The 27,897-nt window shown below is 31.1% G+C and overlaps 1 protein-coding gene across 1 annotated transcript in view; it reads left to right on the top strand.

Moving 5' to 3' along the window:
• LOC132746264 (uncharacterized) overlaps positions 1-27,897 on the top strand; it is a 118,730-nt gene that overhangs the window by 36,280 nt on the left and 54,553 nt on the right. The window contains exons 45-85 of the mRNA XM_060735367.1: positions 99-290; positions 752-910; positions 1,155-1,337; positions 1,680-1,808; positions 2,230-2,424; positions 2,980-3,132; positions 3,315-3,503; positions 3,947-4,078; positions 4,365-5,033; positions 5,398-5,595; positions 6,111-6,227; positions 6,550-6,726; positions 6,967-7,101; positions 7,651-7,842; positions 8,902-9,042; positions 9,397-9,717; positions 10,510-10,692; positions 12,888-13,016; positions 13,622-13,819; positions 14,377-14,520; positions 14,762-14,947; positions 15,704-15,844; positions 16,296-16,490; positions 18,063-18,197; positions 18,895-19,080; positions 19,622-19,750; positions 20,004-20,189; positions 20,537-20,665; positions 21,022-21,201; positions 21,609-21,752; positions 21,991-22,179; positions 22,501-22,626; positions 23,101-23,286; positions 23,632-23,760; positions 24,032-24,229; positions 24,894-25,140; positions 25,671-25,762; positions 26,086-26,208; positions 26,419-26,610; positions 27,258-27,389; positions 27,593-27,778. Of these exons, the coding sequence (XP_060591350.1) occupies positions 99-290; positions 752-910; positions 1,155-1,337; positions 1,680-1,808; positions 2,230-2,424; positions 2,980-3,132; positions 3,315-3,503; positions 3,947-4,078; positions 4,365-5,033; positions 5,398-5,595; positions 6,111-6,227; positions 6,550-6,726; positions 6,967-7,101; positions 7,651-7,842; positions 8,902-9,042; positions 9,397-9,717; positions 10,510-10,692; positions 12,888-13,016; positions 13,622-13,819; positions 14,377-14,520; positions 14,762-14,947; positions 15,704-15,844; positions 16,296-16,490; positions 18,063-18,197; positions 18,895-19,080; positions 19,622-19,750; positions 20,004-20,189; positions 20,537-20,665; positions 21,022-21,201; positions 21,609-21,752; positions 21,991-22,179; positions 22,501-22,626; positions 23,101-23,286; positions 23,632-23,760; positions 24,032-24,229; positions 24,894-25,140; positions 25,671-25,762; positions 26,086-26,208; positions 26,419-26,610; positions 27,258-27,389; positions 27,593-27,778 (7,347 nt within the window). The remainder of the gene's footprint in view (positions 1-98; positions 291-751; positions 911-1,154; positions 1,338-1,679; positions 1,809-2,229; positions 2,425-2,979; positions 3,133-3,314; positions 3,504-3,946; positions 4,079-4,364; positions 5,034-5,397; positions 5,596-6,110; positions 6,228-6,549; positions 6,727-6,966; positions 7,102-7,650; positions 7,843-8,901; positions 9,043-9,396; positions 9,718-10,509; positions 10,693-12,887; positions 13,017-13,621; positions 13,820-14,376; positions 14,521-14,761; positions 14,948-15,703; positions 15,845-16,295; positions 16,491-18,062; positions 18,198-18,894; positions 19,081-19,621; positions 19,751-20,003; positions 20,190-20,536; positions 20,666-21,021; positions 21,202-21,608; positions 21,753-21,990; positions 22,180-22,500; positions 22,627-23,100; positions 23,287-23,631; positions 23,761-24,031; positions 24,230-24,893; positions 25,141-25,670; positions 25,763-26,085; positions 26,209-26,418; positions 26,611-27,257; positions 27,390-27,592; positions 27,779-27,897) is intronic.

Genomic DNA, 27,897 nt, shown 5'->3' on the forward strand with positions numbered 1-27,897 from the left:
TTTGTTTTTTTTATCTATTATAACTTTGTTCTATCATTTATAATACAATTATGTTGATAGAAACATCAGTGTAGCTTTTATTATTTTTATCATTACAGTACCGTGTGAAAGTAGCCGATGGTGGCAATCCACAAAGAACATCAACCACAGTACTTACCATAAATGTTAACCAGAACTTAAATACTCCTGAATTTGATACAACTGGTGGTCCTTGTTCCAGAGAATTTTCAGAAGACACAGCTCCTGGCTCATTTATAGCTTCAGCCACTGCAACAGATTCTGATCCTAAGGTATTGTGAAAAGTTGAACTAATATTCATCCACAAACCATATATGAGGGTTTGCTAAAATTTATGTCCAAAAATGTTTATTACAGGACTTAATGTGAAATTAGGTATTTCTACTTAAATGTGTAAAAAAGGAACAATGTACATTGTTGTTTTGAATATATTAAAAATTGATATCCTAAGGATTCTACAAATGGAACTTCGCCACTTTTTATATCATCTACATGCTATACATAATTTTTGGAATGACACATTATAATAGGCCTACAAGTTAACCTTCTATCAACTTGCTTTTGATAATTTGTGTCTTCACCCAGACTGGAAACAGTGGAGAGTCTACATAATCTTGTTTACTATAAAAGAAAATATATAATTAATCTGTTTAGTATTGAAGTTCTTCAAAATAGTAGAAAATACAAATGATCTTTATTTTGGATTCCTGATTGTATAAATTTCTTATTTTAGGCAAGATACAACACACCAACATACACGTTAGAATCATTGAATGATGATGATCACACATATTTCTCTATCAATGAAGTCACAAATAATGGAAGAATTATAGGACAAATAACCCTGGCTAAAGATTTGAAGGATGATCTATTAGATCGGTCATCATATACGGTATGATTTTATGTTTTAGTTTAGATCCGCTATTAGTAATAAGTGTTCAGAATTTATAATTTTTTTATTATAATTATTAATTATTGATGTTGAAACATTCATTTTTATAAAATACACATTGAGAATTCTTGATGAATCGTTTCTTTCATAAGATCAATATTTACATCATCATCAAAGAGTTACGATTTGACACTCTGAACTGACATAATTGTTTATAAATTGATGAAAATATTATTTATTACAGATCCAAGTTTTTGCTAGCGATGGTGAAAGGACTTCACAGCCACTGACATGCACATTCACAGTTTATAGGAACAATAATTCACCCAGGATAACAAATACCAACTTTGAAACCACCATTAATGAGAACCACACTTTGTTTACTGACACTGTGTTTGACCTTAATGCAGAGGACATTGATGATAGGGTAATTTATACATACATTGTTTTTAACTATTTCCTTTGTGATTTTTTTTTCAAATGTACTTGTCCAATTTTTTAAAGTTGGTAGGCCAAGAGCAGAAAGACAGGTAACAAAGACGTGTAGCCAGGCTTTGGTCTATACTGTTTGCAAAGGTGGTTTAGTTTTGGTCAGAGTTTTCAAAGAGTTACAGTGTGTGAACAATTGATATTCAGAAACAAACTTATAACCCAGTACTTTGGATTTATTCATCTTAAGATATTGCTATTTTTTCCTCTTTTAAAGATTCCTATTCTGTTTATACTCATACAGAATGATATAAAGTATGTTACATATATTCTATTTCAGGCTCCATACAACTCGCTATCATACAGAATTACGTATGATGCTGATGCACAGCGTATATTCAATATAAATAATCTCGGCAATATAACTGTACAACAAAGTCTTCTAGTGGAACCACTCAACCAGTATAAAGTAAATATTTCAATACTTTAAAACAAATATGAAACAAAACTTCTGATTTCTAAAACACTTTGAACGAAATACTTTTTCATGACAATAATACAATTGTCAAGTCATGGAATGTGAGATTCGAACATAATATGTATAAAAGGTTTAAAACATAGCTATTCTAACAATAGCTGTTGATCACGATATACATTATTAAGTATATTTCTTTCTAACGCATAGGCCTACTTTAATAACTTATTGATTTTCTTTTAATCTATTTTTTCAAAAGTTACATATAGACCACATATAAATGTATATAATTTAATCATAGATTATACAGAATTTGGTTTTCATTAATGTTTTCACAAAAGTTTTCATTTTCTCGACTTATCTTTTTGAAATGTTTTTCATTAAATGAAATATAACTATTTTTTTTTAACTTCAGCTGTATATTGAAGTGGCTGATGGGGCAGATGTGCCAAGAGTAGCAAGTGCTACTGTGACAGTAAACATTCGACGGAACTTCTATGAACCACAACTTGGTGTTAATGAAAATTCCAATATTAATGTAGAAATTTCTGAAGTTTCATCAGAAGGATATCTTGTAGTTGACTTGAATGCTCGAGATTTGGATAGAATTGTAAGTTAATATTGTAAAAATGAAATTTTGATGTTATGAAATTGTACAGTATGCTGATAGGAAAGTCAGTTGATCTGCTTTTATACCTGCAACATTCGGATATAATAAATGTAGTGGATTTTTTTTTTGGTCACTGTGGGACTTTAATATTGTTGGTGTGTAATAAACACAGCAAGAAAACCCCAACAAAACTTCCATTCATTTAAAGAAATGATTATCATAATTTTTGGCATAATTTGGATGCTTTGCTTTTTTCACTTTCACTTGTAATATTGATTTTAGGCAATATCTTGTAATTTCTTTGAATGAATAGCGAGAAATTTAGATACAACTTTAATCGTGAAAGAGCAAACAGAAATGATGACTAATTAATGTAACATATATATGTAAAAACAGGCTGAATTTCTTTTTGAACATTATTTTACAGTTGTTTATATAATTTAAAGATATTGCAGTACATCATAATGTATATCATAATTTTTGAAGATTTGACTTTTTCAGATGACATAAATGTTAATGTTTAATCTTGATATTTATTGCTTTACAATATTACAGCCACCCTACAATGAAGTGAGATATGTTCTTACAAGTGTTACAAGTACAACTCCAACTCAAAACATTGCAATGCCATTTATACTGGACAATGACAATGGACAGATTACTGTCAAGGGATCACTCCTGAATCCACCAAGTCTTAATGACTATACTGTAAGTGAATAAATGAAATAATTATCTTTCGTAAATGTACAGAATGCATACACAGTATTAGTGAGATTCATAGCTGAATTTGTACACTAAGTGAATAACAAACATACAAATCATAATTTTTATTAGTACATGTTTTTTTTTAGGCATAAAACTATTGATATCTTATGTTCATAACATTTCAGCTTACAATTGGAACTCAAGATGGTGCCCCCAATCCAAGAACCGGTGTAACATACACTGTTACAATTACTATATATAGAAATACATTCAGACCTGAAATTCTTAATGTAGATGACACTGCCTCCATTGACTCTTCTTTAAGTGCAGGACAATTTGTTTATGATTTTGAAGCACGTGACAATGACACAAGGGTGAGTAGTTTTCTACCAGTTGTTCAGACATTTACTTATGTTTTCAGTGTTTAATAAAAGCTTAAATTTGTTTGTATTTCATCCATTGGGAGGTCATTTCTGTACTGACAATGATACCTTGATAATTAGTATATTAATTGATACCAAATAAACTTTAAAGGAAAAAATAAAATTAATTTTGAATATCTTATTACATGAAATTCTTGAAATGAAATTTGTCTTCTATATACTTGAAACTGTCTGCTGTTCAATAAAAAAATATTGTAGTTAAACGCAAACATAATATTGGACTGCATAGAGATTCAAGCTGGTATGGCAGTTAACTGTAGGAAAGGTTTTGTTATTTCAGATAACTGATCATCAAATTTAGAAATAAATAATAAACAGTTGCACCAAATTTAATGTTGTATGGAATCATCATAACTACCTTGTATATTTTGCAGAATCAATTCAACCAATTTGGATTTTACCTTAGTAGTGTTTACCCAGTATCTAGTGTATTCAGTGTGGATAGGGAAACTGGTGTTGTAAGCTTGAACAGAGATATCAACACTGATCCTCATGAACAATACTTAGTAAGTTAACATGTTTTCTTAACTTGTGGATGTTTATGAGAGAGAGATTGTTAGCAGTAACCGTAGAAATTTATGCTTTAACAGCTTTAATTGCTATAGAAGAAAAGCATGACTAGATTAACAAAAGGTAATAGATATACATGAATTAAAATGAAAAATAAAAAAGTAACCTTTTATCTTGGTGATCATAGAGTTATCTAAAACGGTGATAAATGGATCCAATAAGCAAAATAATGATTTTTAATATCGCAAAAGGAAATTGAAAACAAATAATTTTTGTTTACAGATTCAGGTTGAAGTACGTGATTCTGGAAATACGTATATTGTTGGGCGTCCATATCTGTCAGCATTTAAAACTATAAGTGTTACTGTGAATCGCAATGCTGGTGCACCTACATTTGTTCCTGACACCTATAACCCAACAGAAATTACAGAACATTTTCCAACGTCAGTTGATATCCAGAGAATTACACTGACCGACCCTGATGGTGATGCAGTCGAGATGATGGTGGACTACACAAAAAATAAAGCTGATTACTTTAGAGTTAATGGTGACATGCTTCAGCTGATAAAGCCACTATATGAAGATCCAGATAAACCCACACTGTACACAGTTATTATAAATGGAAATGACATGAGAGATCCAAAGAATCCAGCAACCAATACTGCAACTGTTAGTGTAAGAGTAGATAGAAACGACTTCCCACCAGAATTTCTTAATTTGCCATATACTGGAAGTGTAACACGAAACACTGCAAATGGTACAGTTGTAAGAAGAGTTTCATGGAGGGATAATGATTTAACAGCCCCCTATGGAGAAGTGACAGTTTCAGTTTATGCAGGATCAGGCTATGCAGAGCAGATCTTCAGATTGACCAATGTTGTAGGCAATGCTGGAGATATTGTTGTATATAATGACCAACTTCTGGCTTCTGATGATGCATATGAATATACAGTAGGTTTACACCAAAATATGTTTGTACTCTGTAAGGTTAAACATATTCAATACTATAGAATATTTATTTTGTTTTATATTGTTAGGTATGTGGCTAATGTGTTATGGATTAATACAGTTAGAAGTGCCTTCATTTGATTTATGATTGTAAAACAGTTTTGTTCAGATTAAATGCCTATCTCTAATAATTTAGTACATTATTCTCTTGATTAAAATATTGACTTATTAAGGAAGTTAATCACAAAAAATTGTCATTATCAAGTTCTTGGTATCTATTTGTATTTGTTTTGCATTTACATCCAGTGTAAGATTTTCTGCAAAATTTTATGAAGTATGGACGGATAAAAATTGGTTTAATTTTCAGTTACACCTACAAGCTGTGGATGGTGGTCCAGATCCTAATTATGCAAAGGCTGATGTAGAAATTAGTGTAGATAGAAACCTGCTTCCACCAACATTCAGTCTACCACCTAGTGCTAGCCGATATGTGGTCAATGTGGAAGAAACCAAGCCAGTTGGAACTGAAATTTTAACTGTATCAGCAACTGATCTTGATCCTAAGGTATTTTAGTCCTTTCTTATTTTATCTGATCTTATAATGACATGAAGACTTTATTTACCACTTTAATGATTAAATTGTCTAGCACTTGCATTTATATTGGTAAAATTCTATGTTTTTATTTTTAGGATACATTATATAATTCATGTATAACTTATATTGATTTTCTCATGAGCACATATTTTATGTATTTAGCCTTGGAGCTTTATGGTTATAGAGTTGTTGGGTATATATTTGCAATATGATAATGCAAAAGCCAGCAGTATTGGTCTGGCCTCGGTTTTTTTGTTTTTTTTCTGAGTGCAGTCTCAAATCTCAGGATTTTTATTGGTCAGTGTACATTCTGTGGCAGTTTCTGACCAATCAAAAACCTGAGCTTTGAGTTTGAGCAAGCATTGCAGGCATTGCTTTATACTGTATATATTGTAAGTCCAGTTTATATGAACTATCAACAGACATTTTTTTTGGAAATAATATTAAAATGTTACTTAACTAATTTAAGTTTTCATTCATTTCAGGCACCTAACAACCAATATAAGTTCTATGAAGCGGCTCCGAATGACTATGTGAAAATAGATTCAGATGGTATTATCCGTGTTAAGGGAGATTTGACCGTTCCTACCTCACCATTGATTGTATGTATACTTGAAAATATCATTGATATTACACAAGTAACTCATATATCAACTGTATGAAGTACATATTAATACAAGCAGTTTACAAATTAGATTTTTAACAAAATTATTGTGTTTTCTTTTAGAAAAAGATGCTTTTTTAAAAAATTTCTGTTATCCATTGTATTTCATAATCTTTAAAGAAATTATCAATATTGAAAGATTTGCTTGTACACGTATTTTTCACTTGATATAATTTTAAAAATACTACTTTATTGTAAACTTACTTTTTTTAAGCTATTTTTTTTCCAGAGTAAACAAGTTTTTGATTTTATTCTTCCAGTACAACATATATGTTGAAGATGAAGGAGCAAATAGAAGGCGATCTGATGTTCAAGTTCAAGTGAATATCCTCCGTGACTCTGCAAATTTGAGATTTCAGGTCAACTCTTATAATGGTCAAATTGGTGAAGCTGTTCCAACAGGATTTACCATCCTCACCGTTCGTACAATCCCTGAAGTAGGTTTCACTTCTCTTTCTGATATTATATGTTAAAACTATATAAAGTGATGATTTTTTAATGATTTGTTAAATTGATGCATCAATTGTTAACATTAAGTATTTCTCTTTTATTATGTATATGAAATAATAAGAACATTAATGTTAACATCATGAATTTTCCTAACAAAAAAGGAGATAAATAGACATTGTTTGTTGAGGAAATATCTGTATACATGTAGTATATTTCTTGTGTTTTAGGATGGTGTGACATTTACTGTGGACAATGACAAATATCTGACTGCAGCTGTTTACTTCAATATAAATGCTACAACAGGGGTGATATATGTACAGAAAAGTTTGTTGGAAGACCTTGCAAGAGAAACACTTTATACTGTAAGTAATTTCAGGAAGTTATGATATTGTTTACCATTATTACTGGTATATGCTGCGTGGATATTTAGAATGAATTGAATTTTAAGATTATACTGACAAACATATTCGTTATTACTGCGTTTTGTTGCTTAAGTTTGTCTGCATTTATTGTGAACCATTACTTGAAGAATATTATGAATAACTAAATGCCAGAATTTCGAACAGTAGAACGAATTATAGTCCTCGGAAGACAATTGGTCAATGCAATCAAAATTATATTTCATAAAGAATGTTTATTATTGACAGGTTTTACAGTCTTAAAAATTTAATTAATTTGACTTATGAGCACAAATTTACTCTATTAATTTGGCATTAAAAAGTTATTGAAACTATTTGATTTTTGCATCAAACTGTTGTGAAACTTGGATATATTTTGCAACCTTTGTGACAGATGACTTTAAATTTATATAGATTGACATTAAGGTTAGATTTAGAAAGTTTTGAATTATTTATTTTGAGCCATGACATGCTTATGGTAAAGGTCTTATGTTATTTAATTGCTGTTTTCAGTTGAAAATTAGAGCAACACGTATGTTTGAGGTAACAGAGCAGTCAATTACAACTGATGTACCAATTGAAGTAATCAGAAACCCGAATGCCCCAACTATCACATCGCCTACCCAATGTTTTGCATTTATTTCGGAGACAACAGCACAGGGCACTGAAGTTGTTGATATTGATGCCACGGATAATGATCAGATTGTAAGTTGTTTGTTTTATTTTTGTATTTTTAGCAAAACATTTCAAAGAATAGGGAGAGCTATTGTACTCATCCCTGTTCCCAGTGTTGGCATCATGGATTTAAACTTTACATACGTATTCTCAGTGATTATCTAACATGTTAGGGATTGGTTCTATAACTCTTTGAGGTACCTCTTTACATGTGAGTTATGCCCTTACATAACTGTCAAGCCTTGAGATAAGTTGAGCAAGTTTAGTTGAGATACAATACATCATTTCTGCATTTTAGGTTATATTGGACACAATTTGCTTGCCATATTGATTCATGTTGTCTCTGAATTCATGCTTGTTAAACAAGACCATCATGTTAATGTTATTGTAACCTTATTTTTTAATGTGATTCTTGCCTGAAATAATGCACGGAAGGGCACCTGAGGTCTTCCTCCACCAGTAAAGCTGGAGGGTCGTGATATGACCTATACTGTGTCGATGTGACGTAAAACCCAAAACAAACAAATAATGTGATTCTAATCTTTTTTTTTGAAAGGATTATGTTGTGGAAATACTTTTCAAAATTATTTAATGCAAGAGATGCTTGAAAGTTTTAATTCAGAGATAAACTTAACATTATTAAATTTATGTCATCGGCATACGATGCTTTGAATTGTTATTTATATTATGTCATAATCAAAATATTAACTTGATAAATATTGCAAATCCTTCATCATGTTAATGGCGTGGAACATGTAATTGTTCATATGCTGAATAAAGAATTTAATATAATTAAATTATTGTCATAAAGTTAACTGTTGATGATGGCAGTTAGAACTTGGTTGATACCATCAGTATAGAGCCAGGTCAGTCTCTATACTGCTAAATGTTTAGTGTTTTGATACTGAAATCCCTTAAACTACTAATGGACTGTTCCAAATTATATTTAGGGCAAGTCCATTATATATATTTACCATTGTATTGGATGATGATTACCCTGTGTGTTATTGTCATGATTTCAAAGAAGGTCTTCAACAGTGCATGTAGTTTCTACTGTTGGTTAACATTTTTCAAATTGATCAATTTCAGGATGTTCCCAACTTGCGTTACTCAATAGAGGAATCATTACTGAACGATCACTGGAAATACTTCTTTATTGATCCCAAATCAGGTGTAGTCAGTCTTAAAACATACTTGGACACACCAGGTTTTAATGTAGGGACATTCCAAGTAAGTGCTTTCACATATCTTTATCTTTAAGAACATGTTGAAAAGCAATAGTCTATATTTATTTTTAGTTTTACTCTGACCAGAATGTTAAAGTTAATTGCATTTTATATCAACACCTTAGATTTAAGTTTTCTTTTTACGTTATGAATGAATTAACAAATTGAACAGCTCATTAAAATAATTAATCAATGATAACAACCTTAAAAAGCTTATTTTTTATTATAAATGTATAGAAATAACCTTAAAAAAACTCTAAATAATAAAAAAGGATAGAATTAATAACAATAATCTCTTTTAGTACATGTATGTATTTCTGCAATATTGGTTGTAATGAAAATTTCTTACATTTTTCAGTTCAGAGTAAAAGTTGAAGATATGAGAGGAAAGTTTGACAATATAGACTGCACAATTACTGTTGGCCGCAACCTTCAAAGTCCACAATTCATCAACAATCCACCATACACTGCAGAGATACCATTTAATCAACCTTTGAATGAAAACTTTGCCTTCCCAGAGGCAGTGGATAATGATTTACAAGGGAATATTGTGTATAAGATAATAGGGTATGATGCAGCTCCACAATACTTTGGCATTACATCACCAAATAAAGATGGACCAGGTTCTGTGTTTGTAAAGTCACCAATGCTTGCTAATGATCTGACTCTTACTTATGTGGTAAGTTCTTTATAGATGATATAAGATAGAAAGAAATGATTCTTATTTATACTATAATTTTGTGTTGTTACTCAGTTTAGATAGCACATGCCTCAGGTATTTGTCCTATATAATGTTTATAGTTAATTATTCAAATTTCAATGCATCTTTACTCATCTATCTTCCATCCCTGTATAAAGGGATTTATGGATATAAGTTGTAAGTTTCTTGTAGAAAATTGGGTTATCACTGGTACAAAATCCAGAAACAGTCTAGGTGACTTGCTGGTAAATTATCTCTCGAACCTTAATAATGAAAAGGGTAATGACCTCTGATAACAAGAAATAACAAACACCACACATAGTTCATCTTTTAGTATTAAGCAAAATGTATGTCTCTAAAGCTGTACTTATATTATTTTAAACTTGACAGCTGGACAACAAAAGCTTGAATGACCTGAGTTGTCAAGAATTTGGCATGTCAATAATCTAAAAGCAAACAACCAATAAAAACAATCTCACAAATGTCATGGTTTACTCGAAATAATTAGTTATTTTAGGTTTAAAATATATCCATGACCAGTTCATGATTGGACAAGGACAGGAACCAGCCAAACTAAATTTTCAATTTGAAGAATTGATATTGACCACTGTTTAGGAAACTTCAACTTTGTCAAACATCAACAGGAAAAAAAAATTGTTGAACTTTGTAAGGTTTGATATCTTGTATGTGTAATATGATTATTAAAATAAAGATATAAATCTTTTTTCTTTAAGTTAGAAATTTAGAAAAAGAATCGTTTGTTTCTTGCAGATTGGATTACAAGCCTATGATAGTGTATTAGAGAGTGACTTTGCTTCTACAAACCTAACAGTTACTGTGAACAGAAATCCAAATGCTCCAGTCTTCACCACAACAAACTACAATTCAATTGTTAATGAATATGAAGCGTTTGGTAATGTTGTTGTGCAAATATCATCATCAGATGCTGATGGGGTAAGCCAATTCTTTTTATAGCAATTTCACTTCAATTCACTAAACTGAAATTGTATTGTTTTAGGAAATATCAAATAGATCTACATATATGTATAGATTCTGATTAGACAATTTTTATGTTTATATTGTAAATAACGTAAAAATTAACTTCAAACAGTTTCTTTTTCTATTGTTATTGGTTTTTTTTTTATCAAAAGCTACATTTCATAATTGAATTGAGAGAAACAAAAGCTTTTTGATTGTCATCTGTGCAGTATGATACAAACCTGATTTTGTATTATTGAAATGTCTGCATTAATTTTCAAGCATTTTGTGATTTTCATTAGTGGTATTATATTTCATGCTGTCTTCCTGTTTTTAGCTCACCTGTCACAAAGTGACAGGGTGAGCTTTTGTGATCGCTTTTCGTCCGGCGTCCGTCCGTCCGTCCGTCGTCCGTCCGTCCGTAAACTTTTGCTTTAAATGACATCTCCTCATAAACCACTAAGCCAATTTCATCCAAACTTCACAGGAATGTTCCTTTGGTGGTCACCTTTAAAAATTGTTCAAAGAATTTAATTCCATGCAGAACTCTGGTTGCCATGGCAACCAAAAGAAAAAACTTTAAATATCTTCTTTTAAAAAACCATAAGAGCTAGAGCTTAGATATTTGGCATGAAACATCTTCTAGTGAGTGTCTACCAAGTTTGTTCAAATAAAAGCCCTGGGGTCAAAATTGGCCCCGCCCCAGGGGGGCATTGATTTTCCCTATATGCATATAGTAAAAACTTAAAAAATCTTCTTTTAAAGAACCCAAAGAGCTAGAGCTAAGATATTGGGCATGAAACATCTTCTAGTGAGTGTCTACCAAGTTTGTTCAAATAAAAGCCCTGGGGTCAAAATTGGCCCCGTCCCTGGGGTCATTGATTTTCCCTATATGCATATAGTAAAAACTTAAAATATCTTCTTTTAAAGAACCATAAGAGCTAGAGCTTAGATATTTAGCATGAAACATCTTCTAGTGAATGTCTACCAAGTTTGTTCAAATAAAAGCCCTGGGGTCAAAATTGGCCCCGCCCCAGGGGGTCATTGATTTTCCCTATATGCATATAGTAAAAACTTAAAAAATCTTCTTTTAAAGAACCCAAAGAGCTAGAGCTAAGATATTAAGCACGAAACATCTTCTAGTGAGTGTCTACCAAGTTTGTTCAAATTAAAGCCCTGGGGTCAAAATTGGCCCCGCCCCGAGGGTCATTGATTTTCCCTATATGCATATAGTAAAAACTTAAAAAATCTTCTTTTAAAGAACCATAAGAGCTAGAGCTTAGATATTTGGCATGAAACATCTTCTAGTGAATGTCTACCAAGTTTGTTCAAATAAAAGCCCTTGGGTAAAAATTGACCCCGCCCCAGGGGGTCATAGATTTTCCCTATATGCATATAGTAAAAACTTAAAAAATCTTCTTTTAAAGAACCCAAAGAGCTAGAGCTAAGATATTTAGCATGAAACATCTTCTAATGAGTGCCTACCAAGTTTGTTCAAATAAAAGCTCTGGGGTCAAAATTGGCCCCGCCCCAGGGGGTCATTGATTTTCCTTATATGCATATAGTAAAAACTTAAAAAATCTTCTTTTAAAGAACTCAAAGAGCTAGAGCTAAGATATTTAGCATGAAACATGTTCTAAGGGGTGTCTACCAAGTATGTTCAAATAAAAGCCCTTGGGTCAAAATTGGCCCCGCCGGGGGGGGGGGGTCATTGATTTTCCTTATATGTGTATAGCAAAAACTTAAAAATCTTCTTTGGAAAAACCCAAATAGCTAGAGTTTTGATATTAAGCATGAAACATCTTTAAGTTAATATCTACAAAGTTTGTTAAAATAAATGCCCGGGGGTCAAAACTGGCCCTGCCCCAGGGGTGTCATTGTTTTTAACTATATGTGTATAGTAAAAACTTAAAAAATCTTCTTTTAAAAAAGCCAATGAGCTAGAACTTAGATGTTTAGCATGAAATCTTCTTATGGGTGTCTACCAAGTCTGTTCAAATAAACAAATAAAAGCCCTTGGGTAAAAATTGGCCTGGGGGTGGTGGGGGGGTTCCTATATACAGGTGAGCGACCTCAGGGCCATCATGGCCCTCTTGTTTCCTTATTTCATATGTTTGTATATATATCTTCTACATATGTTTTCATTCATGTGTATATATTTTTATTTTTAGCATGCTGTGACTTACCGAATTGTATCTCCGAACCCACAAGAGTTTCAAGAATACTTCTATATTGACCAACAGGCATCAACAATAAATGTTAAACAGAGCCTTTTGATAGCACCAGAAGATGTGTACAGTGTAAGAAATTTATTAATTCTTCAGCATAAACCTGACAATGAAAGGTACTTTGAAATTAACCCAAAACATACATACACAGGGAAGTAAGCTGGCAAGTTTCTGAAATCAAAATTACCTCTACATTGTTGATGTATGACTGTGTCTGCAAAGGTATATTTCTTCATTTAACAACAGTAGCCTACTTACAAAATAAAGATACTGTAACGTTATGTATTTATTTTATAACCCAGTCTGAATAAAAGTTTTTTTTTACTTTATTTATTCATTCTGTAGTATTATTTTCAATACCAGTTAAGTTTATGATGTAGGGCATCCATGGCGAATGGTTAAAGTTGACTTCAAACCACTATCCCGTCAATGCTGTGGGTTGGAATCCTTACAGGGACCTTGGCTAAAGCTATCCAGCTATCTTCCTGAATGTCAGGGATTTTACTCAGATGACTGTTCGTGCCTTAAATAATGCACGGAATGGCACCTGAGGTCTCCCACCACCAGTAAAACTGGAAAGCGGCCATGTTACCTTTACTGTATTGGTGAAACCCAAAAAAAATCACGAAATAATAATACTGGTGGATAATAATGATGCATGTATGTCTAATTTTTAGGTAACATTAGTAGCTGTGGACAATGGAATCCCTTCACGTTCTTCAATTGCCCAAGCTAATGTTATTATCAATATCAATCGCAACGAATTCTGTCCAACATTTGATGTTCCAGTAGGGGGATTAAGAGGTGTAATACCAGAAAATGCTGGAACTGGTACACAAGTTAATGTGCAAATATCTGTTTCTGATCTTGATACTGTGAGTATAAAACTTCATTAATATTAATTCATTCTGTTGTAATACTAGAAGCTGAAATGTTAACTTTCTAAGTTAATCTAACTTGCTAAGGTAATCAAATTTGTAAAGCTAAACTAAGTTAATTTGATTTATATTCTATTATAGCATGATTATTATGACAGATTTAAGTTAAAAAATATTTGAACAAACTACTTCCTTGTACATTTGTAATTAACTAGTGCTGGTGTCATATAAGAAAACAAGGTGTTTATAGACAACTTAACGACTGTCCCTCATTATCATTAAGATAACTTTATTCAATCCTTACAGTTTTGACTTGGTATCAAACTCGACCTTTGTTAACTTTATATGTAACCTGTTGACCTACTTCTGCATTGCGGAAATATTCTGAGCTTATTCTAATATTAGCTCTCAGATGAGCAATCAAGATCTATCAAAGCCCAGCGGTTTTTGAGTCCATTTGTTCAAATTTGTTTTAGCTCCTTATGATAGAAGATTTGATAGTTTTTTTTTGATAAAAAGTTGATAAAAACATTGTTATTTTTTATATTTTGTAGAGAGCACCTTACAATGTAATAGCTATATCCATGATGGGTGATGCTGATGCCATTCAGTTTTTCGAACTTAATCAAACATCCAACACACAAGCCATAATCAGGACTAGAACTAATCTTGATGTTGCCACGGAAACAATATACAGGGTCTGTATTAATTATTCTTTTTTCTTGTCATTCATTGCCTCTATTGTGAACAACAGTAAACTATGAAGATGAAGACGGCTGAAAGTTTTTTCTCAATAACTCTTTTTTTTTTTAATCATGTACAGTTGTATTGTTTTTATTTATCAAGCACAATAAAACATGTACTTACCAGGTAATATCAACTTTTTATTACCCTGAAATGTTATATATTATATATTGTGATAAATGTGTTTATGAACAGGCTGTTCTTATGGTGACGAATCCAATTGATCCAACATGTAGAGTGTCCGCTACTGTCACATTGAGTGTGAATCGTAACCTTGAGTCTCCCCAGTTCACACAGAATGAGTATGATGCTTCCATCCCAGAAACAGAGGCAAATGGCAACCAAGTTCTTACAGTTAGAGCCAATGATGGTGACAGACTTGTAAGTTGAGCTTTCTAAATATGCTTGTACATTTTGTAGTTTTGTTCTTCAAATTATTAGAAAAAATTGCTTTATTTAATACCATATTGTATATAATCAGCACCAGGGATCTGTGTGAACTTTTTTATACACCTTATTTAAACAGGACTTATAATGGGATCATCCTTAGCATTCAGGCATTTGGGTAAAGCCCAGACTGTGTCTAGTTTTTTCTAAATGCATGGAGGGATCTTAGTATTACATTATCTGAATACAATCATGGAATAAATTGTTCCACACATGATTCAGGTCTCTAGATCAAAGGTCAAGTTCACACTTGGAGGTCAGGGTTAAACAGTTGTCCATAGTGAAATTTCGGCATAAATAGAAGGACTGATAAAAACATGACACAAATGTTAAATGTTGTGACACATAGTGGTTTAAGGTTCATTTTTGCCAAGGTCAAGGTCACATGCAGAGGTTCAGGCCCAGATAGGAATTGAAAATATGAGTATTGATCATTTAGTCATCATGAATTGTGGGATTTTAAGTATTTATTCACTATTGTGAGACTGAGCTTTAGTGATGAGGATATTTGGTGACAAATTAGCTATCTTGTAATCTAAATTTAGGCATGTAAATTTCATTTATTTAGTCTTTCCCCACCAGTAAAGCTTCTAAATCAAATAAAGTTCAATCTATTTTGGTTGTGATTTGAAAGTTAAAACGCAATTTATAATTATATATATAATAAAAGATTACAATATTTTGTCTCAGGCACAGTATAGGACAACAACATACAGACTCGAGAATATTGTAGGAGAGGTAGATACTAGATACTTTGATGTTGACAACAATGGAATCATTTATGTAGATAATAATCTTTACATGGATGGTGCAGACACTACCCCATACAGGGTAATTACTTTAAACTTTTCATCTCTTATATAGTGTAAGGAATTTGCCTTAATTTAATTTAATTTTATTTTAACATTTCCTAGCAATTTTAGATCTTATATTGCTAGTTAATTGTTAGTCAATTTTTATGAAACAATAAGTAATGAAAAAGTTGAGACAGAATTGTTAAGAATCTTAAATGTTAGTACAGTAGTAAGAAGTTGTTTTGCATGATTTGTAAATATTTGTAAAGTGCATGTATCCACTTAATTGTTTTACAATGAATTGAAATACATGTATTATAAAAAAAAATTGTTTTACAATGAATTGAAATACGTGTATTATAAAAAAAGATAGTTTTTTAGTAAATTGAATAAATTTTGTATGAAAATTGTGTATTTTTGTGTCTTTCTTTAATATAATTGCATTGAGAAAGGTATGTTTCATTAACATTTCTTAAATGTATTTATAGTTTAGAGTTGTAGCCGGTGATGGTGGAAATCCAAGTCTTGAAGATACAGCAACTGTAACAATAACTGTATGGAGAAACTACTTCGCTCCTCAGTTCCAAAACACAGAAACATACGAGGAGACAATAGCTTTTAACACCCAGGGTGTTCTCATATCCAATGCTATTAATGCAGCTGATCGAGATTCTGCTGATTGGGTATATGCTTAAAGTTTATCAAAATTTGTAACTTTTATCTATTTTTCTCCTAAAAGTATGTAACCCCTCTTAGGGACGTATAGACATTCCAAAAACTATAAATCATTTATATTTTTCATGTAAAATATCAGAAAATGGCAATCTAATATATTTGTTGTATTTTCAAATAAAGTCTAAAACATAGTTTTTGCTTACAACCTTGTTATAATTTAGTTTTGCGAAAGATATTATAACAAGTTATGCTAAATTTTGTTTTAAGTCCCCTACCGGTTTAACCGGAGGGGACTTTAGGTTTACCCTCCGTCCGTCTGTCCGTCCGTCTGTCAGTCTGTCTGTCAGTCCGAGCCAACATTTGATTATTATGAGCTTCATTCCGTAGTTAAATAAAGAACATAAACTCATAAAATTTAAAATTAAGAGCTATTTTTTGTTTTTATGAGCTTATTTTGCTTATGGACGTTGGTCCAGGTGGTGTTTATGAGCTCATTTGCCTCATAAACATCAAATTTTGGTACGTCCGTCAGTCCGTCCGTCCACAAAACTGGATCCCGCGATAACGCAAAAAGTACTGAAAATATTTTTATGAAACTTGATATATGGATAGATGGCAGTATGGAGATTATGCACGTCTTTTTTTTTCTTCCTATGTTGAAAATTCTGGTTGCTATGGCAACAAATAGTCTGAAAATATGGCAAATTTAACACATAAACTGGATCCAGTGATAACTCAAAAAGTACTGAAAATATTTTTATGAAACTTGAAATATGGGTAGATGGTAGACTAGAGATTATGCACATCTTTTTCTTTTCTTCCTATGTTGAAAATTCTGGTTGCTATGGCAACAAATAGCCTGAATTTCAAGATTTCTGATTTAAATTTTTCAGCTTTTTCACTATAAGTTCTTTAATTCTTAAGGTGTTTACTTCAAACTTTAAATATAAGTTTCTGGCCATCAACCACATCATATGTGACAAGGTTTACAACTCTAGCACAAAAATTATCACTATTACCTCCCTTGAACTTAGAATTTTTATGAAAAAAAAATGTTGTCTTTTTTAAATAACTTCTTTATTTCCTAATGTATCTACTTCAAACTTCATATATATGTTTCTTATTATCACTCAACATTTTTGAGAAGGTTAAATACTCTAGCAAGACTATTTCCAGAATTATCCCCCCTTGAACTTAGATTTTTTTTCGAGAAATTGGTATTTTTCACTCCAACTTCTTCATTCCTTATAGGATTTACTTTAAAATCCCACATCATAATTATATGACAAGGTTGTCTAAACATAATTTCCTTACTAGGCAGGGAAACTTAACACATTACTGTGATATAGACAAACTTAGAACTCAAAAGATTTAAGTTCATTCATGTCATTCATCCACTGGTAAAATTGAATGGCCAATGGTCCATCAAAATGTTGCTGGGGTTCTAACCGGTAGGGGACTTATGGATTGCTTGCAATACTATGATAATTGCTTGTTGATGATGAATTTCAGACGTTTGTTTATAAAAATATGTAAAAATTAAGACAGGAAAATATTGTATGTTTAATTTTTGCTTCCAGGCACCATTTAGAACAGTGACATACAACATTGTTGGACTTCTAGATTCATACAGGACTATTTTCAGTGTGAACCCTAATACTGGTGCTTTGAGTCTTAATGCTAGACTTACTGGAAACATCCAATCTCTATACAATGTAAGTGCAGTGTTATGTCAATGCTATAACCCTGGTGAATTTGTAGTTTTATCTAGCGTAGAAAGACCTTATCCATTGTAAAGTAGCTCCGATTTATGATTATAAATCTTTAGTATCTCTATCGTTTTTTGATCGATTAAAGTCATGGATGGTTGAAATCATTCATGTTATTATGCTTTTGAGTAAACATGTTTAAAGAGCCTGGTTATGTTTACAAGGAATCTGTGCCTTATAGAAAGCTTGCATTAGCTTATAGGGTCTTCTTCCTCCATATCAGTCCAAAGATTCAAAAACAAAAAATAAAACAACAAACTTTTGAGGTTGAAACTGCTTTTTTGATATTGGAGACTTTGTACTGAAATGGGATATCAGTGTAACATTATTTTGGATTGCGACATTCACATTTTACAATATTGAATATAGATGCTGCTTTTTTGTTACCTGTTAAACATTACAATTCAGTCAATTGTCTGTCATTTGTTGGAACAACTTGTTCAGTGTTTATATGAATTCAATAAATTAAATCAAAATAAGTGGAAAAAAAATCAAAATATTCAAGTTGTTTTCATTCTTTGTATTTTGTTGTGTGCTTAACAATCTCTTTGTTTGTATTTTTTTCTTTTTTTTATATATGAAATATTATTGTACTGAAACAACAGCACAAGGTAATATCTATAAATAACTGTACCTCTTACAGATCCAAATCGAAGCTTGCGACCAAGGGGTGCCTCAGTTGTGTGATATTGCTGTGTTTAAATTGTCCATCAATTTCAATCTGAACAATCCAGAATTCATATCAACATCATGTGGACAACAACTGTTGGAGACAAGACCGGCAGGAAATATTCTAGAAACAATTACAACCATAGATAATGATAATGATGTATGTGTTATAACAGTTTTCCTGTCAGAATTTTTGTTGTGAATGTTTCCTTTTTTGAATTTTTGTCATGAACTTACCTTGTTTTATATTTGGAAAAGTCTATTATTTACTTAGAGATTTAAAGTTACTTGTGAAAATTTTAAAGTTTGTAGTAGAGTATGGATGTGTACTGCTGTCAAATACTAGTTGTGATTGTTATGTAAAAATACAATTGCTGAATTACTGATCCTTTACTTTTAGGTATAAACAATCACAATTGATGAAATAAAAATAGATTAGTAAATTTGATGTATAACTCATTTGCTGTTATATTTTCAAATGAAGATTAAAGCCTTGCAGAGCTATAAAATGTTCTATTTAATGTGTTAACAGAAAATCAGTGGTATCTTCCCAGCTTATTGTCCTTGCCTTAAATAATGCAGATGAGAACTTGTTATGCAGGTTATAAAGTCAACATGGTCCTATGTCTGAGTATATATCCACCCCCGCCCCTTTAACACACATATACATGGATATCAAACAATTGTTTTTCTTGTTTCAGATATATGGTGAAGTACATTATACTTTAGCTGAATCAACACCAGGTGCTTTAGATTATTTCGATATAACTAGGAATGGTGAAATTTTCCTTAAGAGATCACTGGTTGGAAGTGGAACAGATACATATGAGGTATTAGATGTTTGATATATTCATTTCTTGTTAAAACCTATGTGAATGCTTTTTTTTTTTATTTTAAACACTGCATATATCCGTTTCAAATCATTATTATGGTAGGTAAAGATATGTTTGTATCATTTCCACAATTATTAATATAAGTTATCTTATTATGGATAACATTGACCTCGGAGGCGATTTGTGGACAACTACTGTACATCATTTACTTTGTTGTTTCTACATTAACCTGATTTTCTTGTTATTTCAGTTCAGTATAAGTTTGGCTGATGGAGATAATAAACCTTCACTGACATCATTAACATGTACCTACACCGTCATACGTAATAACCACTCCCCTGTGTTTGTTAACCTGCCAGCAACACGGGAGATAACATCTAACCTCGTACAGAATGCTGATATTTTCGATGTTGATGCTACAGACCAAGATCCTTCAGTAAGTATCACATAATCTATTGAATTGTATACATGTGTCTTTATATACTATCACTAACTATTTATTATCTATTGTGGAAACTTTTGGATTTCATTGCAAAAATGTGTTAGGAAATATTGGATGTACATCACATCTTTTATGTTTAATATACCTCTACCATCCATATACCTCACATCATTTTGGTTGAATATATTTGAATATTGAATGTATCTTTTTTCTAAGGGAATTTTATTTCCATTTAGTTGCACTTTGCCCTTAAGTATTTTATAGACAAATTTTGTAGATTTGACCTATTATAATGTAAGTTGTATGATTAATAATTAATATTTAATACTGTTTACTTCCAGAATACACCATTTGGAACATTGACTTATTCTATTTGGAGTAAATCAGGAGCATTTGATATCAATTCTGTGACAGGTGTCATCAGCCTGGCAAGGTCTCTCCCAGCACTCACCTCATCATCTGGACTTGGGGTAATATATTATTGTTTTAAATAATATATACATGTATAATAAACATTAGTCTTAATTCATATGATTTTTTCGTTAATTTAAGTGCAATTGTTAATGGTTAGGTAAAAATTATTTAAACTTAATTTAAACTTTATTCAGAATTAATTAAGTAACACAGTTATTACTAAAGAGGAAATATTCAATGCTTTTTTTCCATAAATGTTGAGGATTTTTCAGCTGTCACATTTTCACACTATTTCTTCTATTGATTCTTCATTAAGATACTGCAATTGTATTACCTGTTTTTTTATTCTATATTTTTGTAAGTGACTTGAAAAGTTGAATATCTTTACTAATTATTTTCTTTCCTTGTACAGTTGTATGTAACAGTTTCTGATGGTGGCAATCCCCGAAAATCGAATATGTCAATTTTAGAACTTGTTGTTCAGTCTAACTTTGAGACCCCAACCATTACACAAGCTGTGTCAAAGAATGTGCTAGAGACATTTGATATTAAACAGGCAATTTTCACTATGGAAGCTATTGACCGTGATCTGGTATGTTTGATGTTTGATAACATTTTTATTTTGGTTAAACCATATGTGATGATTCATTTAATGATTTTAGACTTTATTAACACATGTTCTGTTTCAATTACTCGTTGAATATAAACTGTTGTATGCACATTTACTACAAAAAATATAGATCAACTACAAGAAATACTTGTTAGTTGCATTTAAATGAAAATAAGAAAATTGCAAAAAAATATTGTAAAAAAAGGAAAAATTCACTAGTTATAGACAAAAGAAATTTTTTCTTTTATTAACAACTGTATTAACTTTTATTCAAGATAAGATACTCCATCAGATAATTATTTTTTTCTTTTATTCCAACAAATCAATTATTGAGCAAAAATTAATAACAAAAAGGGAAAGAATAAAGTGTTATGTATTGAAATTTTCAGCCACCAAACAATGTTCAACGTTTTGATATTGACTCATCGTCTGAGACAGCAGTGTCTGATTGTTTCCGTATTGAAAACAATGGTGAAATTTATGCTAAATCTGCTCTTTACACCCCACCATGTAACCAATTAGATGAATACACTGTGAGTATTTTTGTTATGTTTTATATTATTTTTAATCTATTGTAGAAACTTTTACTAAAACCAAAAAAAGTTGTTTTAGGTTACTATAGTGAAAATAAGTTATCTCAAACATATAAATTATGAAACTTTAAAAACCTGAACTTCCTACTAAATTGAATAAATTAGAAAAAAGTAAATATTGTATAAAATGTATATATATATTACTTACTGTATGTATTCTGATGTATTTTGGACACAGATCTTTGTCACTGCCACTGATGGAGGTAATCCACCAAGGACATCACTACCTCAAACTGCTCGCTTGATAATCACACGCAATGAATTTCCTCCTGTTTTCCAAAATTTACCAGCTGTTGCAAATCTGCGAGAAGATGCCGCTTCCGGAGCAAGCGTTATTGATGCTTTTGCTACAGATGCAGACACTGTGGTCAGTTCTAGATAATATACCAAAGCTTACATTTTGTTTAGTTTAATCATTTCCTATTCCAAAAAAGTATACATACATATGTATATTCAAGTATTTAACAAACAAGATGAGTCTTATAGAATTGATCTTTTTCTAACACAGCAAAATATAATTCAAATGTACGCTGATTCACTAAATAATTTTGATTGTAGCACCATATAAAAAGACAACAAAAAAACTAAAACGAGTACTACAAAGACATTAATATTTAAATATTTTTTGATACATAATTGCCAAGATGTAATGATTATAAATGTGTTTTTCTTATAAATGTTTTTTCAGAATCCATTCAACAACATCACATACAGCATCAATGAAGTTACAGGATCTTTCTTTGTGATAGATCCAATATCTGGAAGAATATCCATCAGACCTGCTCTTGCTGATCATCCACAGTTAACATACAATGTAATTATCTTTTTATTTTTTAATGTAAAAACTAAAAAACTGTATGCTATATATTGTAAATACTTTAATTACAGCAGACATTTTAAAAAAATGTTTGTAATGGGAACATATTAAATGTGTACTTGAAGATTTAAAGTTGTTTTTTAGCTCACCTGTCACAAAGTAACAAAATAAAAAAAAAATGAATCTAATGGATTTCAGTAAAATCTATCAACAAACTTGAGATAAGGTGCCTAAAACTGTGGCTTTGTGGAATGATGCTTTATACTTTGTGCATTTAGAATAGAAAATATTTCTTTATCTGTTGCAATATACTGTTAAAAGATAAATAAAAAAAATAATTTTTAATTGAATCACTCGTCACTGTGGTGACTATAAATAAACATATTTCACTCACTCTCTATTTCTTGAATATGCTAGTCAACCATTAACAGAGAGTTTTGTAAAATGTTTAATATTATATAATGTTTGTAGGTACTTGTCAGTGCTACAGATGGTGGTCCCATTCCAAAATCTGATCATGAATATCTAACTGTACGTATAGCAAGAAATCTATTTGCACCAGAGATTGACCAAGCATTATATCAATGGGAGATTCAAGAAGATTTAAGTGTTAACTCTCTTGTCAACACGATAACAGGCAAAGATGATGACGACAAGGTAGAGTATTGGTATTATTTTGTACAGAAAGCAGGTCATGAAATAATGATTTTACTTGTAAGGTGTAATGAATTGGATAAATAAATAATATAAACATATATTTTTATTATGATAATACTTGAAAGTGTTTAGTATAATAAGACTCTGTTGTAGAATCAGATTTTAAAGATACTGAGGAGGATTGATGAAACCCATTTGAGGCTTCAAGATTTAAAGTCTCTATAATATACATTTATTCTCATAATTCTCCAAATTCTCAAAATATTACATGGAAGTACATTGTAATTGACTTTATTGTTCAAATGATGTATATTTGAACTTATTTGAAATATTTGAATATTTCAGGCTCCATGGAATCAGTTCATTTTTAGAAGCACAGGAACAGCATTAGGTGAAGATTACTTCGATTTGAACTCCGATGGAACAGTAACTGTTAGACAAGCCTTATATGGAGATAAAACAAATGTTTATGTGGTAATATATTTCATCAGATTTTTTTTTTCAAAAAGAATGAGAAGTTATGTGTTCATTTATATTTCACAGTTTTATATGTTTATGTCTTTAGCTTGAAAGTGTTGATGCAACAGAAAATCAGAATACTTTTTATTGCTCCACTGGTTGTATTCATGTGTTTTTGATAAAAGAAAAATTTGTATCCAAATTGAGCCTATATTAATTTTTGTTTGTTTTACAACTGTATTTCATAAGAGCAAGACCTGAGAAAATCAAAACAATTTTATTATAGTTGAATGCAGTAGCTGTAGATAACAATGGTAACACTGATGGTCAAGTGAGCCAACAAGCAAGAATTGAGATAACTGTCATCAGGAACAACCAATGTCCAACTTTCCAGAATGTGCCGGCACTAGCACCAATAGACGAGAGTCAAACACCACAAACCCTTATAACCTTGTCTGATTTCGTTGTAGATTCAGATCCAGAGGTAATGCAATAGACTGTATTATTTGCTGGTTCTCCATATTGAATATTTTTTGTATACATTGAATATTGATATTTTATGGTTGGTTTATCTTTTATCAAATGTTGGTCTTGATTTGATCAAATGTAGGTCTGGATTTGATCAAATGAAGGTCTAGCTTTTATCAAATGTAGGTTTAACTTTCATCAAATATAGGTGTAGATTTTATCAAATGTAGGTCTAGATTTTATCAAATGTTGGTCTAGATTTTATCAAATGTAGGTCTAGATTTTATCAAATGTAGGTCTAGATTTTATCAAATATGGGTCTAGATATTATCACATGTAGGACTAGCTTTTATCCAATGCAGGCCAAGTTTTCATCAAATGAAGGATGAGATTTTATCAGCTTTATGTATAGCTTTCATCAAAATGTAGTTCTAGATTAAAATGTAGGTCTAGCCTTTGCTAATTTCTAGCATGAATAGTATCAACATCTAGAGATACAATGTATTTCTTGCTCGAGTTTATTTAAATCAATTAATTGATTAAGACATTGTTTGTATGTTTATTTTCTTTTAATTCTTATATTAAATATAAAAGAGTTTTGACAGTACAAATGTATTTTAACATTGTTTTTAACTTTGAGTTATTACATTATGAAGTATATTTTCATTTCGAATTTTCAGACACTTATATTCGGTCAACACAATTTCAACTTGATAAATGAAAACAACATTGGTGCTCTATTCAGTATAAATTCAGCAACTGGTGAACTTAGAACACAATCAAGTCTTTATTCTGATGATGATCTAACATACCCAATTAGAGTTACTGTTAGTGATAGGGGTCCGTCAGCCTGCACATCAACTACTGTGGTAACAGTAAATGTCAACCGAAATTTGGTCGGACCTGTATGGACTAATACAAAAATTGGTAAATTTACTTATTGCTAACATTTATTTTTATGATAAATGACAAGACTCGTGTAAGTTCAATATAAAATCACAAATTTTATTGTAATTTTAAGAGGAATTATTATTTGTCCACTCTGTTGGAATGTTATCATATTAAAAAATGAATATCTGTTTAATTTTCCAAAATCATGTATGATATATATATGATATTTATATTGATTATTTTAATTCAAATGTTTTTAAGGAAGAGAAATTGCTAAGATAAAAAAAATAAAAAGGTTATATTGGACTTATTTGTTTCTTAGAGAGAATCAAAGCTTTGCAGTTAAGTATATAGATATAGAGAGAATCATATAGGCCTCTATGATCAAGTGGTTTAGATCATAGACTTTGAAACACTTGCTTCTTATGGCTCGGGGTTCAAAGCCACCAGGGACTTTGAGTTCCTTCCATCAGGGAAGCTATTCTGCTAGCTTACTGAAGGTTTGTGGTTCTACACTGGTGCCTGCTTGTACGACATGATATGAAAAAGGAAATTTCTATTTTCAGGTACCACTGATGAGTATGAATATAGAATAAGTGAAACTCTCAACCCAAATACACCATTCTTTTCTATCTCTGCCACTGATGGGGATAGCAAGGTAAACTGTCACATCACATTTTTGAACAATGAATTTGATTTTGACTGTTCAGGAAACTAATTCTTACTTATTGAAAGTCTCACCAAATAATTAGCTACATGTCCTTGATGTTAAATTTGACAGATTTTATTTTTTTATAATAAAGAAAGGAAGAAAAGATTGTGACTGATAGTTAAATTGAAAGTCTTCAACATGGATACTTAAAGTTCAGAATAAATTAAAATATTCAGGTGTAAAAAGAGCAACAAAATTTAATCTCAAGAATTTTTCGCTTGTCTTGAAAATGTTTTGAAAATGTATAAATGTTAATAATTTTTACACAGGTTCCACACAGAACTGTGAATTACGAAGTGGTTACATCAACCAATCTTTTTGGTGTGAGAGCAAGCACTGGTGAAATTTACTTACTTGTCAGCCAACTTGGACTTACCCAGGAAGTATATCAGGTAAGCCTATCTGTTGGGTAACAAGCTAAATTTCTAAAATTGTCATTTGTAACTTGTCAAATTTTGTTCTGTTTAAAAAAAATACCCAGAAAAAAGTCATTTTGTAATAATTGTAACATATCCTTTTACATGTAGATATGCAACCTGCAAATAATTATTTTGTATTGATATCTATAGGAAAATACAAACGTTTTTTTAACCCTTTTGCAGTTTGATATTGCTGCCTATGACCTTGGTACACCATCTAATAGGATCAGTGGTAAGATGACATTAAACGTAGATCGCAATAGATTCCCTCCAGAAATCACCAACTTGTATGCCATTGAGGACCTGATTGAAAGCACTCTAGCCAGGCCTGACCAGTCCATCTTCAGGGTTACAGCTCGTGACAATGATACTATCGTAAGTTTAAGATATAATTGTAGTGTATTCTTCATAATGTACACGGTGTTCTTACTGTAAGTTTAAGGGATTTTATCTGTACAAGATCATAATGCTAAATTTATGCACTTGCATGCATAGAACTGAAAACATGTTCAAGCTTGCCTGGGTCTACACTTTGGCACTTGTAAGTATATAGTGCTGCCAGTGTACAGAGAGTTAAATTCTTCTCATTAGCATTTTATTTTTTTAAATCATAGATATGTTTAAAAGGAGAAAAAGATAAAAAGACTAGATTCATATAATTGATTTTTTACATTATTCCGTTCTTTTTAAATGTGAGGAAGCTATTTAGATTGCTAATGAAAAGATTGCTATTCTACTTAGGTGTCTGCTTTTACTTAAGGTAGTGCATAAAGCCTTAAAGGTGCACCTGAGGTCACCATATGATTTCTGCATTGTCAATGTGACTTGAAACTTACACAAAACAGTATTTTTCATGCATTTTTAAGGTTCATCAAAACATTATTTATACTTAACTTGTCAATTTATGTTTAGAATTTTCTTATTTTTACATAATGCTTACATTTCAAAATCATTTGTGTGTAAGCAATTCAAAATCATTTGTGTGTAACATAACATTTCAACATTATTTGTTTTATTTTAAGCCTCCATTCAATGAAGTTACATTCAGTCTGATAGGAGATGGTTTGGCTCCACAATTCTTCAGTGTGGCCAGTGATGGAAATGTTTACCTCACAAGATCTCTCGAGACTGATAATAGCTTTAATACAATACAGGTAGATCACCTTTATATTTTTCAATTTTACTTTTAATTGATTTGTTTATATACCTTCACAACCTTCATAACATTAGAAATTGATTTGCTGTGAGTTGTAGTTGGACTTGTCTATTGTTCTTTTAAAGACAATTTCACTCGTACAAATAAAATCTGATGAAGTGAAAAGAATGTCATAAGTTACTATATTTCATTGTTTTACAGTTGAGAATACAAGCACGTGATGGAGGGCCTTCACCAAGAACAGATACAGAGCTTCTTGTTTTCAACATATTAAGAAACAGGAATGCTCCAACATTCCAAAATCGTGCATACAATGTTCGTATCTTAGAGACAAAAACAACAGGGGTTGAGCTAGTGACTGTTTCTGCTACAGACCCTGATGAAGAGGTATAAATAATACTAAGTTTCCAGTTGAAAGAAAAAATAAATTAAAAAAAAAAAAAAACATGTAAAAAATGACTTTGAAAAACAATGTTGTGCCTTAAAGAAATTCGAACGTTAATATA

The sequence above is a fragment of the Ruditapes philippinarum genome, unplaced genomic scaffold (assembly GCF_026571515.1).
Source record: "Ruditapes philippinarum isolate M1 unplaced genomic scaffold, ASM2657151v2 ctg370_1_1_1_1, whole genome shotgun sequence".
Classification (NCBI taxonomy): domain Eukaryota; kingdom Metazoa; phylum Mollusca; class Bivalvia; order Venerida; family Veneridae; genus Ruditapes; species Ruditapes philippinarum.